The following is a 15,022-nucleotide window of genomic DNA, read 5'->3' as shown; positions in this document are numbered from 1 at the left end:
CGAGGGGTAAACGCGTTTTTCAGTGTTTTAGTACTGTGACTACATGAGAAGCCGACTACAACAATGACAGGAGACGCCAACAGCCCCAGCCCCGAAGGGGATTCGCCCCTAAAATGTAAGATACGAGAGCAGCTAAACTAGTGATCCTTCAGCTTCCAACAAAGAAGCAAGCACATAAGGACCATGCAATGAACACAAAATAAATCGCACGTAAATACACAAGGGAAATAAATACATGACGTAGAAGCTTATTTTGTAGAAACATGTACTTAGAAACATGTATTATTAAATAAATACATGACACGCGACTTATTTCTGCAATTTCTATTTTTGTCCGCGCAACTTTTACAATTTCTATACAATAATTGTATCATTTGTAACACTTGCATTACGTTTGTTTTTTCATAGCCTGAAAGAGCTACCTTTTTTAGTTTTGTTGTTTGTTGTTTTCTTGTACATTGTTGTTGTTATCTATGACGGCTCTTGGGCCTAGACAAGCTGCAGCTAGCTCACAGCTTATAGCCCAGGAGACCGTCCAGCGGTTGTTCTGGAAAATAAAGGAAATAAAGGAAAAGAAGGGGCCATGGGGTGAACGCACCTGCACGTTAGTGAGCTTGGCAAGTATGGCACGGTTGAGGTAGACCCTCTCCTGGAGGTACTGCGGCTGGAAGTAGTCGTCCTCACTCCCTCTCAGCGCCGAGAAGCTGATGTTGAGCACCGTGCTGTCGACGTCAGTGTCGTCCTGAAATCGAGCCAACATTTCAACAACGCCGATAGAAAAGCAGAGGAGATAACATATTATTATTATATCATAGCCCTTTGTATAAAAAGCAGGACACTGACCAATGTTGCCACAAAATTGACGTTTCGGGATCCATACGGATCCCTTGTTCACAATCTTATTATAGTCCTTATTATATTATAGCCCATAGCTAAGCAGAAACAGTATGCGATAAGGCCCAGTGAGGAACAAAGAGCTCTTGATATACCGTATTTTCGCACGTATAACCTGCCTCTGCATATAATCTGCACCACCACTTTCAACCCGCCGGAAAAGAAAAAAGGAAATCCTCGCGTATTGCCCACTACTGCTCAAGCAACACATCACATATTTTGTAGACAGAAAAGTCGCATATTTAGCAAGTAGAATACAGTGACTGCAAGGCGGAAGTCACAATTGATTCAGTGTCACTGCTCTCGCCACAGCTATCACTTGAGCCGCAGTCCTCACTGCTGTACACAAGGTCATCTTCACGGCACAACGCGCATTGCCGTGAAGCTGCACTAAAGGCAAAACCCCGCGTATTATCCGCACCCCTACTTTGCCACTGATGTTTGGTGTGGGTTATACGCACGAAAATGCGGTACCTCGTAATCATGTAGGACGATGTACCAAAATAGCTAATCTCTATAAAACCCTGCACATCAAATTTGGCAGCAATTGTTAGCTGTGTAATAAACGGCCACCTGGTTGGTGCCATGTGTGCTGCGGCGCTTATGCCTGCGCAAGGGAATACGTGACTCATCGCAGGGCATTATCCATGCTTCAATAAAGGGAAAACCCACATATTATTCGCACTCCTACTTTGCCACTGAAGTTTTTGCATTTTTGGTGCGGGTTATACGCGCGAAAATACGGTACCTTGTATTCATGTGGGAGAATGTACCAGAATAATCTGTGCCCTTCCCATTGCGGTCATGGGGCACAGTCCCCAAAAGCTAACAGCAATAGGCAAAGGTTGCAGCATAATTATTTCAGTCTATTTTGCACATCTCTCATTCTGCTCGTTACATTTAGTTTTTTTCCTTAATAGAGGCGGCAAAATTGCTGCTAATCACCATCGTTGGGTCGGTACCTAGGAAACTTCGATATCTGTACTGTCCAGGAGCTCCGAGCCCTCACCTGGACGCTGAAGATGAAGACGCTCTCCTTGGCGCAAGGCACAATGGCTGCGAGGCCGCTGACGAACTGCTCGTAGAGCGGCGAGAGGAACTGCTCCTTGGTGATGCCTCCGAGGCGTACGGTGACACTGTTGAACAGCATGGCCTCCGAGACAAGTCTCACCGAGAGGTGGCACATGGCCGACACTTCGTTGATGCCATCTGCATGCAAAAGGGAGATGAAGTGTTGTGGGGGAAACCTATGGTGCTTGGATGAAATCTCCTTTCTTCAATCTTTCATACTGCCAAAGCTTCACTTAGTAGTGCAGCAAAATGACTTCAGCAGTTCCGTTACGGTCGGGTTCATTATAACGATTCCACTCCTAAAACACCCACAGGTTATGAAAGAGATAGGTAAATTATTAGCTTTAGGGCAATGAAAGCTTGCTTGTTCAAGCATCAGTTCTTACAAAACACATTTGAACAGATTTCTAAGTGGTACCTTAATTACATTCCAAATTTACAGCTTTGCTACAAGGTCAACCATAGTGGAAAGCTAAAGATTTATTCACACCACCAGAGCTCTATAACACGCCCTTAGGCAGCAACCACATGGAGTGTTTTGCTTGCGTCTGGCAGCTGTCGGCGTCTCCTGGTGGTGACGTAAAAAATGTTAGAGAGCACAATTTACCCCAGCAACCTCTGCCAGATTGCTTTGTTAGCTAAAAACTGCCTAATTGGCCATATTGGCTCTTTCATTTTTTGAATTTTGTCCTCTCCAACATCCGTTTTACGTCACCGCTGCAAAACGCTTCATGTGGTTGCAGACGCAAGCGAAACGCTTCACGTGGTTGCCACTTTAATTTTGTACATATGGCCATTACGTTTGCAACTAACAAATGCCATGGGACAGCCTGGTTCGGTGCCACATTGGGCTCAAACATTAAAAGCGTCTTGTGTTTTCTACTAGGCAGTTAAAATCGTGGCGCTTAATTACAGTTTATGCTCACGTTGCAGTAGAACCAACTGCAAAAACCAGTCCATTCCGGCAACAAATCGTCCCAACAAGTTTACCAGAATGTGGCCTTCGGTAAAGTTAAAACTCGATCCAGCAAAAGCTGATTCACTTCAAGTTTTGCGTACACAACATGATTGTTAATTTTCAGAAACATCGCTAAGTGACCTCGCGTTGCAGCATCATTTCAGGCGTAACAAAATAGCTAACGGCATCCACAAGTATGGTTCAGACTACTGTCCTCATGTTGCAAACCAACTTTTCTTTGCAGCTAAACAAACAGTCACGCATAAACCAGAACACACTGAACTTTCCAATACCCAATTCGCACACAGCAAGACACTCCAAGGATGCATTGTGTCAGCAGGACCAAGCACTGGACAATGAAACTTCTTTTTTTTTAAGAGTCCTGCGTTTAACTCTTTGTGGAAGTTCACCTTGCTAATTCACTATTTCAGAACAAGCGGCAAAATATATACTAGTACAACACCAGTAATTAGGACCGAATCATGGTTCATGCAAAACTGTCACGACAAATGGCGCGGAAGAAGAAAACAAAACCAGGTATGAATGAAACGGGACGTCCACACACAAGGTGCCGACATTAAACTAGTTGCACTGCAAAGGCGTCCCCACACGTAGGTCAATTTCTGTAATCGCGAGCCTAACTAAAAGAAGCAATGTACACTCACGCTCAGTATTACCAGAGTCCTTCAATGCTTTACTGGTCACGAAACTTCGGCGCTCGCTTCATATAGGGACCGCGCGCGCCACTAGAGGCGCCACCGCCGCACGAAGGTCATCCAGCCGCCGCGCGTGCGGCGTATTGGCCAGCTCTTGGCGTGCAAACGCTCGCTGCTTTTGGTGTCTTCGCGCTGATTAAGTGTTTTTTTTTTCGTAGTAGTTAGCGATGAATAGTCCAGTTATTGTGTTTATCACCTGCCTTCAATGGGGTTTTATTTTTCGAAGAAAGTTACCGTAGACTTCGGCCGCGAACGGCAACGGCTTCTGTGTGTTCTGGCACAAGCGCTGCGCCGTCGTGTTTACGAATTTTTAAATCTATATTGCTTCTTTTCTTAAAGCAAAGTTGTAAATACTACACACACGGTAGCTGTGTAGTCACGGACTGCTGCGGGCCTATCGATAATACAATAAAAAATCTGAAAGAAACCAAGTACGCGTGGTTCAGACTACGCTTAATGAATCCGTTGATTGCTCTGGAATGCACAGAACGCTAAAAGTGATAGCCCAATAGTGCTGTCGTTTCGATGAGTGGGTACATACTTGAGAATATCTAAAAACGCTGCAGAAACGCGAAGGATCAAAACACGAAGAGATATATGTTGCACCATGTGTCTTTCTGCTTCCACGCTTTGCAATCCTTGCAAAAACAGGAAGCAAAAAAAGAACAATTAAACTGATTTTATCACACGCAACAAAAAATTTCAATGTTACGAAGGGAGACAAAAGAGCGTGGTCCAGCGCACAAAAATTTATTTTTTCTCGCTGCGATGTGCAGCACACGGAGGAAACAGAATATTGCCACGTAGCCAAGAACGACGCAAAGCTTTTCTGAACGCAGTGACCTAGGGATCTCCTGCACTACAAAAGACTAGAAGTAAACATACGTTGAAGAAGCAGTCCGCAGTGTGACTTGAACAGATAAACGTCGATAAAGTGAGTTGTAAGGCATTTGCTATGCATGCATTACTCTTGGAACGTTATTAATTTCAGTGGAAACATGATCGAGAACAGTGTCGAAGAAACAAAAAATCAAGTTAGCGACAAGGTGGCACCCTTTCCATATCAAACAATATTGCCCGACGGGACGTACGACAAAAAGAGAAAACGGGCGCTCCGGTTGAAACACCAGATAAGAAAATTAATTTCAGATCCATGGAAACAGGATCGAGAACAGTGTCGAAGAAACAAAAAATCAAGTTACCGACAAGGTGGCACCCTTTCCATATCAAACAATACAGTCAAACCCGTTTATAGCGAACTGCAATATGCACCGCGATTAGTTCGATATATCCAATAGTTCGATATAGCCGAACGCGCCTATAACGAGCTTATCGTTACGAGTTCGCAATTCGCGGGAGCCCACCGCCCCCTCCCCAACTCCGCCATCCGCGTATGCAGAAACGAACACAGTAGAGTAGCCATTACCGGCCATTCTAGGCGCCCAGAGTTCGATATATCGGATGTGAACTTCGTTATAAGGAATATGTTTCCCATGTATTTCCGTAACTGAATTATTTTTGTTCGATATATAGCATAATTCGCTCTATCCGGGTTCGTTATAGCCGGGTTTGACTGTATTGCCCGACGGGACGTACGACAAAAAGAGAAAACGGGCGCTCCGGTTGAAGCGCCAGATAAGAAACCGGAATCGGCCACGCGCGATTACAAAACAAACAAAACGAACCCTAAGGGATAATTCGCGGAAATATGACAATTAAAAGCACAAGGACGTCCCAAAGCTTTTTTTACACGCGAGCCTGAGCGCAAGGTAATACAAGTCTGCAAACAGGTAATGAAGCACCGCTACAAACTGACTGATATGGCAAAAATCCGGATTTAAGATAGCCTTGTACAATTCTAGGTCCACGATGCTCTCAAAAGGGTACATTGCTTTTTCCATTCTCACACACAGTGCATTTCCACACTGCGGCACACTTATAATCGAAGCTGAAATCTCCCGTTGCTTGCCTTGGAATGGCGCCCCTCCATTTATCACACAGCTGCCCGTCGCTCGGTCAACAGAGCAAGGAAACATTTTCTGTGGTATCGTTGTACAAGGAACGACATCCCGGGACGCAACACATGTTCGGCATCGTCGTTGCACTACTTAAGTCGCATCGCAAGAGCGCGATATGCACGATACATTTTTTCCCCGCACAAAACAAACACAACTCGCCGCGGCTCCGCCGTTCGAGCCAGCGCAACGCCGCCCGAGGAGTGACCTCAGTGAGAGGGTGGCGCCACGGCGCGGCGGCCAAACGCAGCATATGAAGCTCTCCCATTGAGTTACGGGGGAGTTTCGTGACCAGTAAAGCATTGAAGGACTCTGGTATTACCAACAACACTGTAAACCCGGTGACCCTTGAAAAAACAAATAGGACAAAGTTTGGTGAATTAGGAAGTTACCGACATGATGCCCAGTACCAAGTCTGATGCATTAGGAAGTTATCTACGCAACGAGTACTAGCTTTTAAGCCCCGAATCCTAAACAAAACATGTACAAGGGTGTGACTAATAATGGGCATTCCACATCATACTGAGCGCAACTGTACCTCAACAATGCCTGACGATATTTCCAATACACAAGCACACACCAATTTTTGCTCGTTTGTTCAAAAACCAAATTGCGCGTACAATTCGAACCAAAACTAGCTAAAACTGCGTGCCCTGATTACACATCACCTTTTCATCATCCATTTTTTCGTGTCACCTGTCATGATTCTGTGGTACGACAAACACAGGCGGGGGAATACAACACATCAAACAATACCACAAACGGGTCAAAACTGGCCACAACTCACCGAAGACACTGACTTCCATGTCGGCATTTATGTGGACGTTGGAGTTAAGGCTCGGACTGAGTCGGATTTCCCCCGATGTTTCGTTGAGCATCAACAGGTTTGCATTGTTGCCGGAGACAAAGCGATAGCGCAATTGGTCCGCAACATCGGCATCCCAAGCTGGGACGCGGCCTATCGAGCCCACGGGGAAGTGATGCTGGTAGTTGTTGAACACGATGCTGAAGTCCTGCACAAAGCAACAGTACCCGATTGAGTTAATTGTTTCGCATTCGCCTATAACGTACTGTGAGAACAATGTACAATTGGGCCTTGTTAGTTCTAACCCCAAGGGGAGAGAAAATTTATTTGAATTAAGGGGGGGAGACTGGTCTTGAAACAACTTTCTTTTAATTTTCATGTAAACTTAGTGAAATGTGTCAGTCTTGCTGATTTTCCCCCACTGATTTCAAATATGTCATTATTTTTCCAGTTGGTTAATTAGTCCCCGAGATAATTAGAGATAATTAGCCATTTTTGGTCAAACAATAGACAAAAAAGTGTTGGTTATAAAACTGTAATCTTTGTTTTCCAATAATATGAACCCTGGTCAATGCAATAATTGAAGCAGCTTTTTGATGCATCACTTGGAACTAATGTTGCAGCTCATTAAAATCCACTCATGAAACCGGTACTCACCTATGGGGAAGAAACTTGGAGGCTCACTAAAAGGGTTCAACTTAAATTGAGGACGACTCAGCAAGCAATGGAACGGAAGATGATAGGTGTAACATCAAGGGACAAGAAGAGAGCGGAGTGGGTCAGGGAACAAACGAGTGTTAAGGACATATTAGTCGAAATTAAGACGAAAAAATGGATGTGGGCAGGGCATGTAATGGGAAGGCAAGATAACCGTTGGTCATTAAGGGTAACAGAGTGGATCCCTAGAGAAGGCAAGCGTGGCAGGGGGCGGCAGAAAGTTAGATGGGCAGATGAGATCAAGAAGTTTGCAGGGATAAATTAGTCGCAGTTAGCATAGGACCGGGGTAATTGGAGATTAATGGGAGAGGCCTTTGCCCTGCAGTGGGCGTAGATAGGCTGGTGATGATGATGATAAAAATTCTGTGTTTGAAACGGGCATTCAAAATGGTTGCTTGCCACTGGTGCCACCAAGGTTTAATGAGCTGTAAAATTAGTTCCAAGTGATGCATCAAAAAGCCGCTTCAATTATTGCATTCACCAGGGTTCATTATTAGAAAATATAAAGATTACAGTTTTATGACCAACACTGTTTTGCCTATTGTTTGACCAAAAATGACTAATTATCTCTAATTATCTTGGGAACTAATCGACCAACTGAAAAAATAATGGCACATTTGAAATCAGTGGGGGAAAAGCAGCAAGACTAACAAGTTTCACAAAGTTAAGATGCAAATTAAAAGAAGTTGTTTGAAGACCAGTGTCCCCAGTAAGACAGTGTCAATTCATACGAGCGGGGGGTCTATTTCATTAGTATACAGTGCACAACACCAACACTAGAAACACGTGTGTGATAAAGTAGGCTCTATTGTGTGTTCTTGTGAGTGCAATGTCAATAATCACGTACTACACAAGGTACACGCACAGAATGAACAGTTTAAGGTGGGAGGCATGCACTTAATATACAGGTAAACAAAAAGACATGATTGTACCTTCAGAACAGCAAGAATTCTTACAGGCTTAGATGTCTGCGAGGCTGTTAATGTTAGTCGTGCTTCGAACTTTGGCATTCTACTTGGGACTGCTGCACAAAAGGTAGTTTGTGCCGATGGACAATCTTGTTCGAATTAACAGGGACACGTGTTTCAGGTTCGAATTAAGGAGAGTTTTTTCCCATTCCAATACACACCCCGTTGCCAGGACCAATAAGCCAGTTCGAGTTATCTATCCGTTGGTTCAAATTATGTGACTTCAAATTAAAGAAGTCCAACTGCACAACTTTGTTTTATTCAAAACACTTTGTTTTACAATAGCCTTAGCACTTGTCTGGAAATAAACGACCCTTTATTCCTTGAGAAATTTATCAATTAAAAACAAATTTTGCAATTCTACAGCTGGATATCATGTTTCATGACATCGGCAATGATGTTATAAAGAAAGGTACCTAAAACATGTAGTTAGTACGTTGAATGCAAACACTGCAATTTAACCCGAACTGGAAGTTCTGGTTCACTACTTATGTCTTCAGTTCCGGTTCAGTTCCATGGGTTTTCCCATGAGCCTAGGCTTGACTTTGAAAATTTTAGCCTACGTGGCAGGTATATTGGAGCCAGGTTTAGTGATGACTCTTTCTCAACATGACGCGGTAGAGGCCAAAGTATAGAATTAGGGAGATTTTTCTTTATTCTGACTCAGAAAGATTTTCATCCCCTTTAGTGAGAAGTTTCGGATATAAGTTACACTGCACAAGAGAGGAACAGAACTGCGAATGTGATGAACGGAATGCAAATGTTTACAAAACAACCTATTCTTTTGTGTGCTTCTCTTAATTTTGAAGCCAACGAAATGCTACCACACAGCAGACATTTTAAAGTGAAAGTTAGAAATCAAAACATTTACGCACGTACAGTTCTATAAACATTAAAAATTGCCATTTTCTAAGATTTTTTTTTTGTGCGGTCTCCATTCTGGGTCCTGCTTTAAAAAAAAATAACGTGGTAGTATCGATTGCCTGGAGAATATGAGACATTGTTACTTAAGGTATTTTAATTAATGCATATGGCAAGGTTGCCAAAAACGTGCTGGTAAGTTACTCCTATTTCTTTAGTTTTCTCAGAAAAGCGAAAACGAACACTAACTTTTACGGCTAGCTAAACATCGCTCAGTTCTTGCCTAAATCGGCAGGAGCGCTTGACTGGTGTAAAGAACCTAACCCAACGATTTCTTCTTGCGTTATCACTGATTAACTATGCATCTATACAAAATGTGGTTACCAAAACTCGTCAAGTCGAGCATACCTGGTGTACCATCATGACTCATTTGTGCGCAAATTGAGGATGACTAAATATGGCAAACACATCCCCCTGTTTTGATTACACTGAAACTATGTCATCGTTAAGAAAAAAAGAAATATACCATTCCTTCTACTATCCCTCCTAATTAGATTTACCAGGAAATACAAGTCCCAGCACACTGAAGTTGCTTCAAGGAATAGCTGCCTAAACAGAAAAGGCAGCATCAGAGCTTATGGATTACAAGTACAAGACATTTGCAACAATCAGCCCTACCAGACAATTGCAACATTCAGCCCCAGATCTTGCAAGCCTTCTCAGGTGGTTTTTAAGTTTTTTTAAAGGTGTTTTTACTGTGATGACGATCAGGACAAAAAACTAAAAACCTTTTTTTACCAATAAAGACAGCTTATAAGACTGATATTAAAAATAATTAACTCAATTCTTACCTAGGTGTGTAAATATGGCTTGTGGCTGGGATGACTTTACAGGAGTTGATACAGAAACTGATTAGTAACAGGGCGTTTGTGCATTTGTGCTAAGTTTTAGATCAACACATCCTTCAATCAAAGGTGTAATAATGCTTGAAAGGACACTTACTTTAAGAACTGGAGCATTGTCATTGACATCCGTGACCCACACCTCAACTTCGACGTCGTTTCGAAGCGGAGGCGACGCCGCACGCACCACCAGCACGTACTTCTTGTGAGGAGACTCGTAATCCAGGTCTGTTCTTGTAACGATCTCAGCCGGTTCTCCCGGTCGCGCAACAAGTGAAAAGGCATCCGCATCAGGCCCTCCGACAATGGCGTACTGGATGATGGCGTTCGGTCCTTCGTCAGGGTCGTGAGCCTCTATTTCGCCCGCAACCGAGCCGATCGGACTGTTTTCCGGAACAAACAGCCGAATTCGGTCGGCCGAGAAACGCGGAGGACTGTCGTTGACGTCTTCAATGTAAACGGTCACCGGCACAGAAGCCGAGAGCGAAGGCGATCCGCGGTCAACGGCAAAGACGACAAGGTGGTACACAGCGAGCGTTTCGCGGTCGAGCACTCTGTTTGTCCGAATGATGCCGGACGTCGGGTCGACTCCGAAGGCGCCGCTTCCATCATTGCCACCTAGAAAGGTGTAACGAATTTGGCCGTTTAAGCCTAAGTCGCTGTCGGTCGCCGAAATGTGCACAACACTCGTTCCAATGAGGGCGTCCTCACTAACTGTGCTCGTGTAGCCAGCGGTGGGGAATGCGGGGGCATTGTCGTTGACGTCGGCAACTTCCAATTCTACGTTGGTCGTGTCCGACAAAGGCGGGTTCCCGTTATCTTGCGCCATGACGACGAGTGTGTAGCCGCTCGTTTTCTCGCGGTCAAGGGGTCTTGTGGTCACAATGGCGCCGGTTGTCGAGTCGATTCGGAACTCCGGGACATCGTCTTCCATTGTGTATGTGATGAGTGCGTTACGGCCCACGTCACCATCGTGCGCCTCGACTACAAGAACGGTTGTTCCGACCGGTACGTCCTCGGGAACGGTCGCAGTGTACGGAGTCCGCTCAAAGATTGGCCGGTGGGTGTTGGCGTCGCTGACGTTGAGGTAGATCGTAGCCGTGTCCGAGCGCCCGCCAGTATCTGTGGCACTGATGGTCAGCACGAACCTCTTCTCCAATTTGTAGTCGAGAGGCTGGGCTATGGACACCACCGCCTGCCTGTTGTGGCTGACGATGCCAAAGCGATCCCTCGTATTTCCGCTCGTGATGTGGTAAACGAGGCGGGAGTTCTCGTCTCGGTCCGAAGCCGTCACGCTCATCACGGGAGTGCCCGGAGGATCGGCTTCGGACACCGTCCCCTCGTATATCCGCGGTTCAAACACCGGATCGTTGTCGTTCACATCCTGGACCCTGAGGAGAATCGTTGCAGTTGCGGATCGTGCCGGAGAGCCGTGATCTCGAGCAATGACCTGGAAGTTGTAGTTTGCGCTCTCCTCCCGGTCCAGCTCGCGTGTCGTCACGACCCAACCGGTGATGTCGTCGATCCTCATCGGCAGGTCGGGGTGCTCTGCAGACGACAGAGTGTAGGAAATCTCTGCATTCGCTCCGTCGTCTGCGTCGTACGCTTGGACCCGAACGATACTGTGGCCAATGGGGACGTTTTCGGGCACCGTTTCGTGGAAGAGGGAGGTGTAGAATTTTGGATCGTTATCGTTGATGTCGAGGACATTTACTAGAAGCTGAGTTGTGTTCGAGCGTGAGGGAGTGCCCCCGTCCTGGACTCTGACTACAAGACGATAGCTGCGTGCCGACTCGTAATCCAGGGGCGACAGTACGGTCACCGAACCTGTGAAGCTGTCCATGGCAAAGTGACCTTGCGTGTTGCCGCCGATGAGACTGTACCTCAAAGCGGCGTTGGCCCCTTCATCAGCGTCCACTGCACGGATCCGCGCAATTTCGGGGTGGTTCAACCAGTTGATGTCTTCAGAAACCTTGACAGTGTAGGAACGCTCCGAAAACTGAGGGTAATTGTCATTGTCGTCGAGGACAGTAATTTCAACGGTGGTTGACGCCGACTTTCGGTCAGTGACGGGACCCGAATCGCTTGCCTGGACTACCAGGGAGTAGAACGAAATCAATTCCCTGTCGAGCGATGTCTGCGTCGTGATGATGCCACTCTTCGAATCTATGCCGAAAGCACTGTTTGTGCCGTCGGGATTAAGGATTGAGTAGTCGATGTTGGCGTTGGAGCCCGCATCCTGATCTGTCGCCCTGACAGTGACAACGGTGTAACCTATTGGTACAGACTCCCTAATCGAGGCTTCGTAGGTTGATTGCTCAAACATTGGCGCATGGTCGTTTTCATCCAGAACATTAACTTGCAAAGTGCTGCTAGCAGACACAGGAGGGCGTGCGCTACCGTCAACTGCAATTACTCTTAAATAGTGAACATCCATAAATTCCCTGTCTAGGACAGTTGTGGTGGTTACAACACCGGACAATGGGTCAATGTTAAACATCGCTTGGCTTCTCGCATCAAGAACAGCATGAAGAGAGTACGACAAATCTGACGACGAAGTTCGACCGGATGACGCCGTCATGGTTTCAACAACGTAACCACGATCCTTGCCCTCCGGCACCGAAGCAATATAAAGATTTTTTTCGAAATGAAGTGTATGACGCTTAGTCCGACGCCGCTCGAAAGCCACAATCAAATCGTAGCTACGGTTCCCGCAAGGTGACGTCAACCTCGTTGTGACAGTGTCCGCCACGGGTCCGCAGAAGTCTCTGTGGGCGACCAAGTCTCCTCCGACCCTTTCTATGGCACAGCATTGGCTGGTTGATGGGTATCCGTACGACAGGCTGCAGTTCCCCAGGCGGGGAAGGAGACTCGCCAATCGCACGATCGGCTCGCTCCGCACGAAGCACGCGTCTTGCAACTGATGTAACGTAACGCGCACCGTGTCTGTGGTATCCGGGGAGGAGTCGGTGACGGCACATTCTACGAAACGCACCCATACCGTCCACTCGGTCGAACAACACGGCCGTCTAGCACGCACTGTCACCGGCAACGGGTTCTGCGAGACGGAGCCGCAGGCCACTGAGTTCTGCAACGTGACGTCGCCACTGTGACGGTCGATGCCGAAGAAGTGATCGTCAGCGGTGGCAGATTCCAAAACGCGGAGATCGTACGTCCACGGCGGCGGTTCATCGGGATCCCGGAGCGCCGCGCGGAAGACCGCAAAGTCACGCCGGTTGTCCGCGGGGCTCACCGAGGTCACCAGCGAGTCGGCGACCGCGAAAAGGCACGCCAAGCAGAACAGCGACCGTCGCAACGACGGCGCGACCCCCTCGCCCATGTCACAACAACTCCGCGTCGGCTGCTGCCGGCGACGATGACAGCACGACGAGCGCGCACGCCGAAACCACAACAAACGCGGAGTCTCCGAAGCACGGTCGCAACATCACGGCGTCGCACCGAGAATCGGGCACCCTGGACGACTTCTTCACCGACATGGCGCGGTATCCACGGCGGCGGCTGGCTTTAATTATTGCGCTCGTTTCTGCGGTCGCACAGCGCGCGCACACACCTTGCATCGATCGGTGTTGGGGTGAAGCCGCACTCCGGGAACAAAGCGTCGTGCGTGGTGCTGAACGCGCAGGGGCATATCGCACGCGCCGGGATTGTCAAGCACCGCTGCACTTACTGGGTCCAGTCGCTTGGACGCGAGTCGGCGGCCCGAGCACGGAATGCAACGACGACATCTCGAAGGATCCAGTGGCCTCATCGGCCCTCATTGTCCGAAAACCGGTCTTTCCCATCGCCGCGCCGCCGACTTCTCGGAGGAGGAGGAGCTCTCGGAGAGCAGCTCCGGCTTCGGGGCGGGCAAAAAAATTGCAAAAGCGAAAAGGCCGCGCTCAGTGCGGCACGTACATGGACAGACGCGCCGCAAGCGCGACTCGGTTTCACGCGAATGGCGCTAGGCGTTTGTGTGGCGCTGCGGTCGCCATGCGCAGTCCGGAAACAAGCCATTACGGCTCGCGGGCACTTCGTGCCGCTCGAGCGTTGTATTTTTTGCCTTTCTCTGCCCGCCCTGCTTTCGCGGTGGGTCTTCCCTTGTTTCTGCCGCCCGCGGTGTAGCCGCGGACAAAAGGGCATTAGGCAAAAAGGCCGCGCTAAGGGGAATCGTTTCTGGAGCAAATGTAGAGCACGCGGTGTAGTCGGGGCTCTTTAGAAGTGATCGCGGACACAGGGACTGTTGTGAGCGCTGTGCTTTATTTTTATCGTCCTTTTTCTTTTCGTGCGCTCTCTACTGCAAGCCTGCCATAAGGGCAGACCGGCATCTATTCTGTGGCGGTAACCTTGCGAGTGCATTTGCTTTCTCCGATGGGAAGTGACTTGGCCAAGCTCAGTCGTCGTCCACAGGAAATGGTCGAGCGGTGAGGTCGCGTGCCTCCACTAAGACTGGGCATAAACTCTGGCGGAGCGGTGCACCTAACTCAACGTGTGCACAAATAACTGACTCACACGGCAGCTATACGGCGCTACGAAGCGAACGCGCAGCCGCAGTATATAGGGCATGAATTTGGTGATGAGTGCCGGCAAACCAGCTGGCTGGCGTGACGCGCCCTAATCACACAAGCGCGTCACGCGAGGGCCAATGAGAAGCCCTTTTGGAACAGACCGCGGCCGGGTCGATCTCGTATATCGTGACGCGTAATGGCCGCCAATCACACGCTCTACAGCTGCCTTGTTTGGCGCTGTCGTGCGGCTTGGTTTACCCTGCAGTACTTTTTCTCTTTCAAGAGCGGTGCACGACTTCCCAGAGGCCGCTTATCGGTACACCGCTGAAATATGTGCGTCAGGTTGTTTTCCGGGACCCAAATAAGCCCAACGATATGAGAGAAATCAAATTGCAACTATAAATCAAGCTGTAAATTTGAAATTATAGAAGTGAGTTAAGCAAAGGCATACGCTTCTCAAAATTATTAAGTCTGATTGTGTATATCGAACTGCTAGTTACGTCGAACTTTCGTTCTTCTTGGCTGGCTTGGTACAAAGAGGCCCTACTTTCCCAAGCTCCTCTACCCTCATGGACCTCGAGTACAGTGAACTTGAAGTTACCTGTGCTTC

General features: G+C 47.6%; 1 protein-coding gene across 1 annotated transcript in view; it reads right to left on the bottom strand.

Moving 5' to 3' along the window:
• The window catches only part of Stan (Protocadherin-like wing polarity protein stan), a 64,249-nt gene extending 50,413 nt beyond the window's left edge, over positions 1–13,836 (bottom strand). Inside the window, exons 1-4 of the mRNA XM_077691582.1 lie at positions 10,008–13,836; positions 6,442–6,667; positions 1,904–2,103; positions 599–742 (exon numbers count right to left, since the gene is read on the bottom strand). Coding sequence (XP_077547708.1) covers positions 599–742; positions 1,904–2,103; positions 6,442–6,667; positions 10,008–13,247 — 3,810 coding nt within the window. The 5' untranslated portion in view covers positions 13,248–13,836. The remainder of the gene's footprint in view (positions 1–598; positions 743–1,903; positions 2,104–6,441; positions 6,668–10,007) is intronic.
• Between the last annotated feature and the right edge of the window lie 1,186 nt (positions 13,837–15,022).

Source organism: Haemaphysalis longicornis, unplaced genomic scaffold (genome assembly GCF_048455015.1).
Source record: "Haemaphysalis longicornis isolate Haplotype H1 unplaced genomic scaffold, Haemaphysalis longicornis Haplotype H1 scaffold_10, whole genome shotgun sequence".
In the NCBI taxonomy this organism is placed as follows: Eukaryota; Metazoa; Arthropoda; class Arachnida; order Ixodida; family Ixodidae; genus Haemaphysalis; species Haemaphysalis longicornis.
The sequence above is the reverse complement of the archived record's forward strand: the minus strand, read 5'-3'. Positions and strand labels throughout refer to the sequence as shown.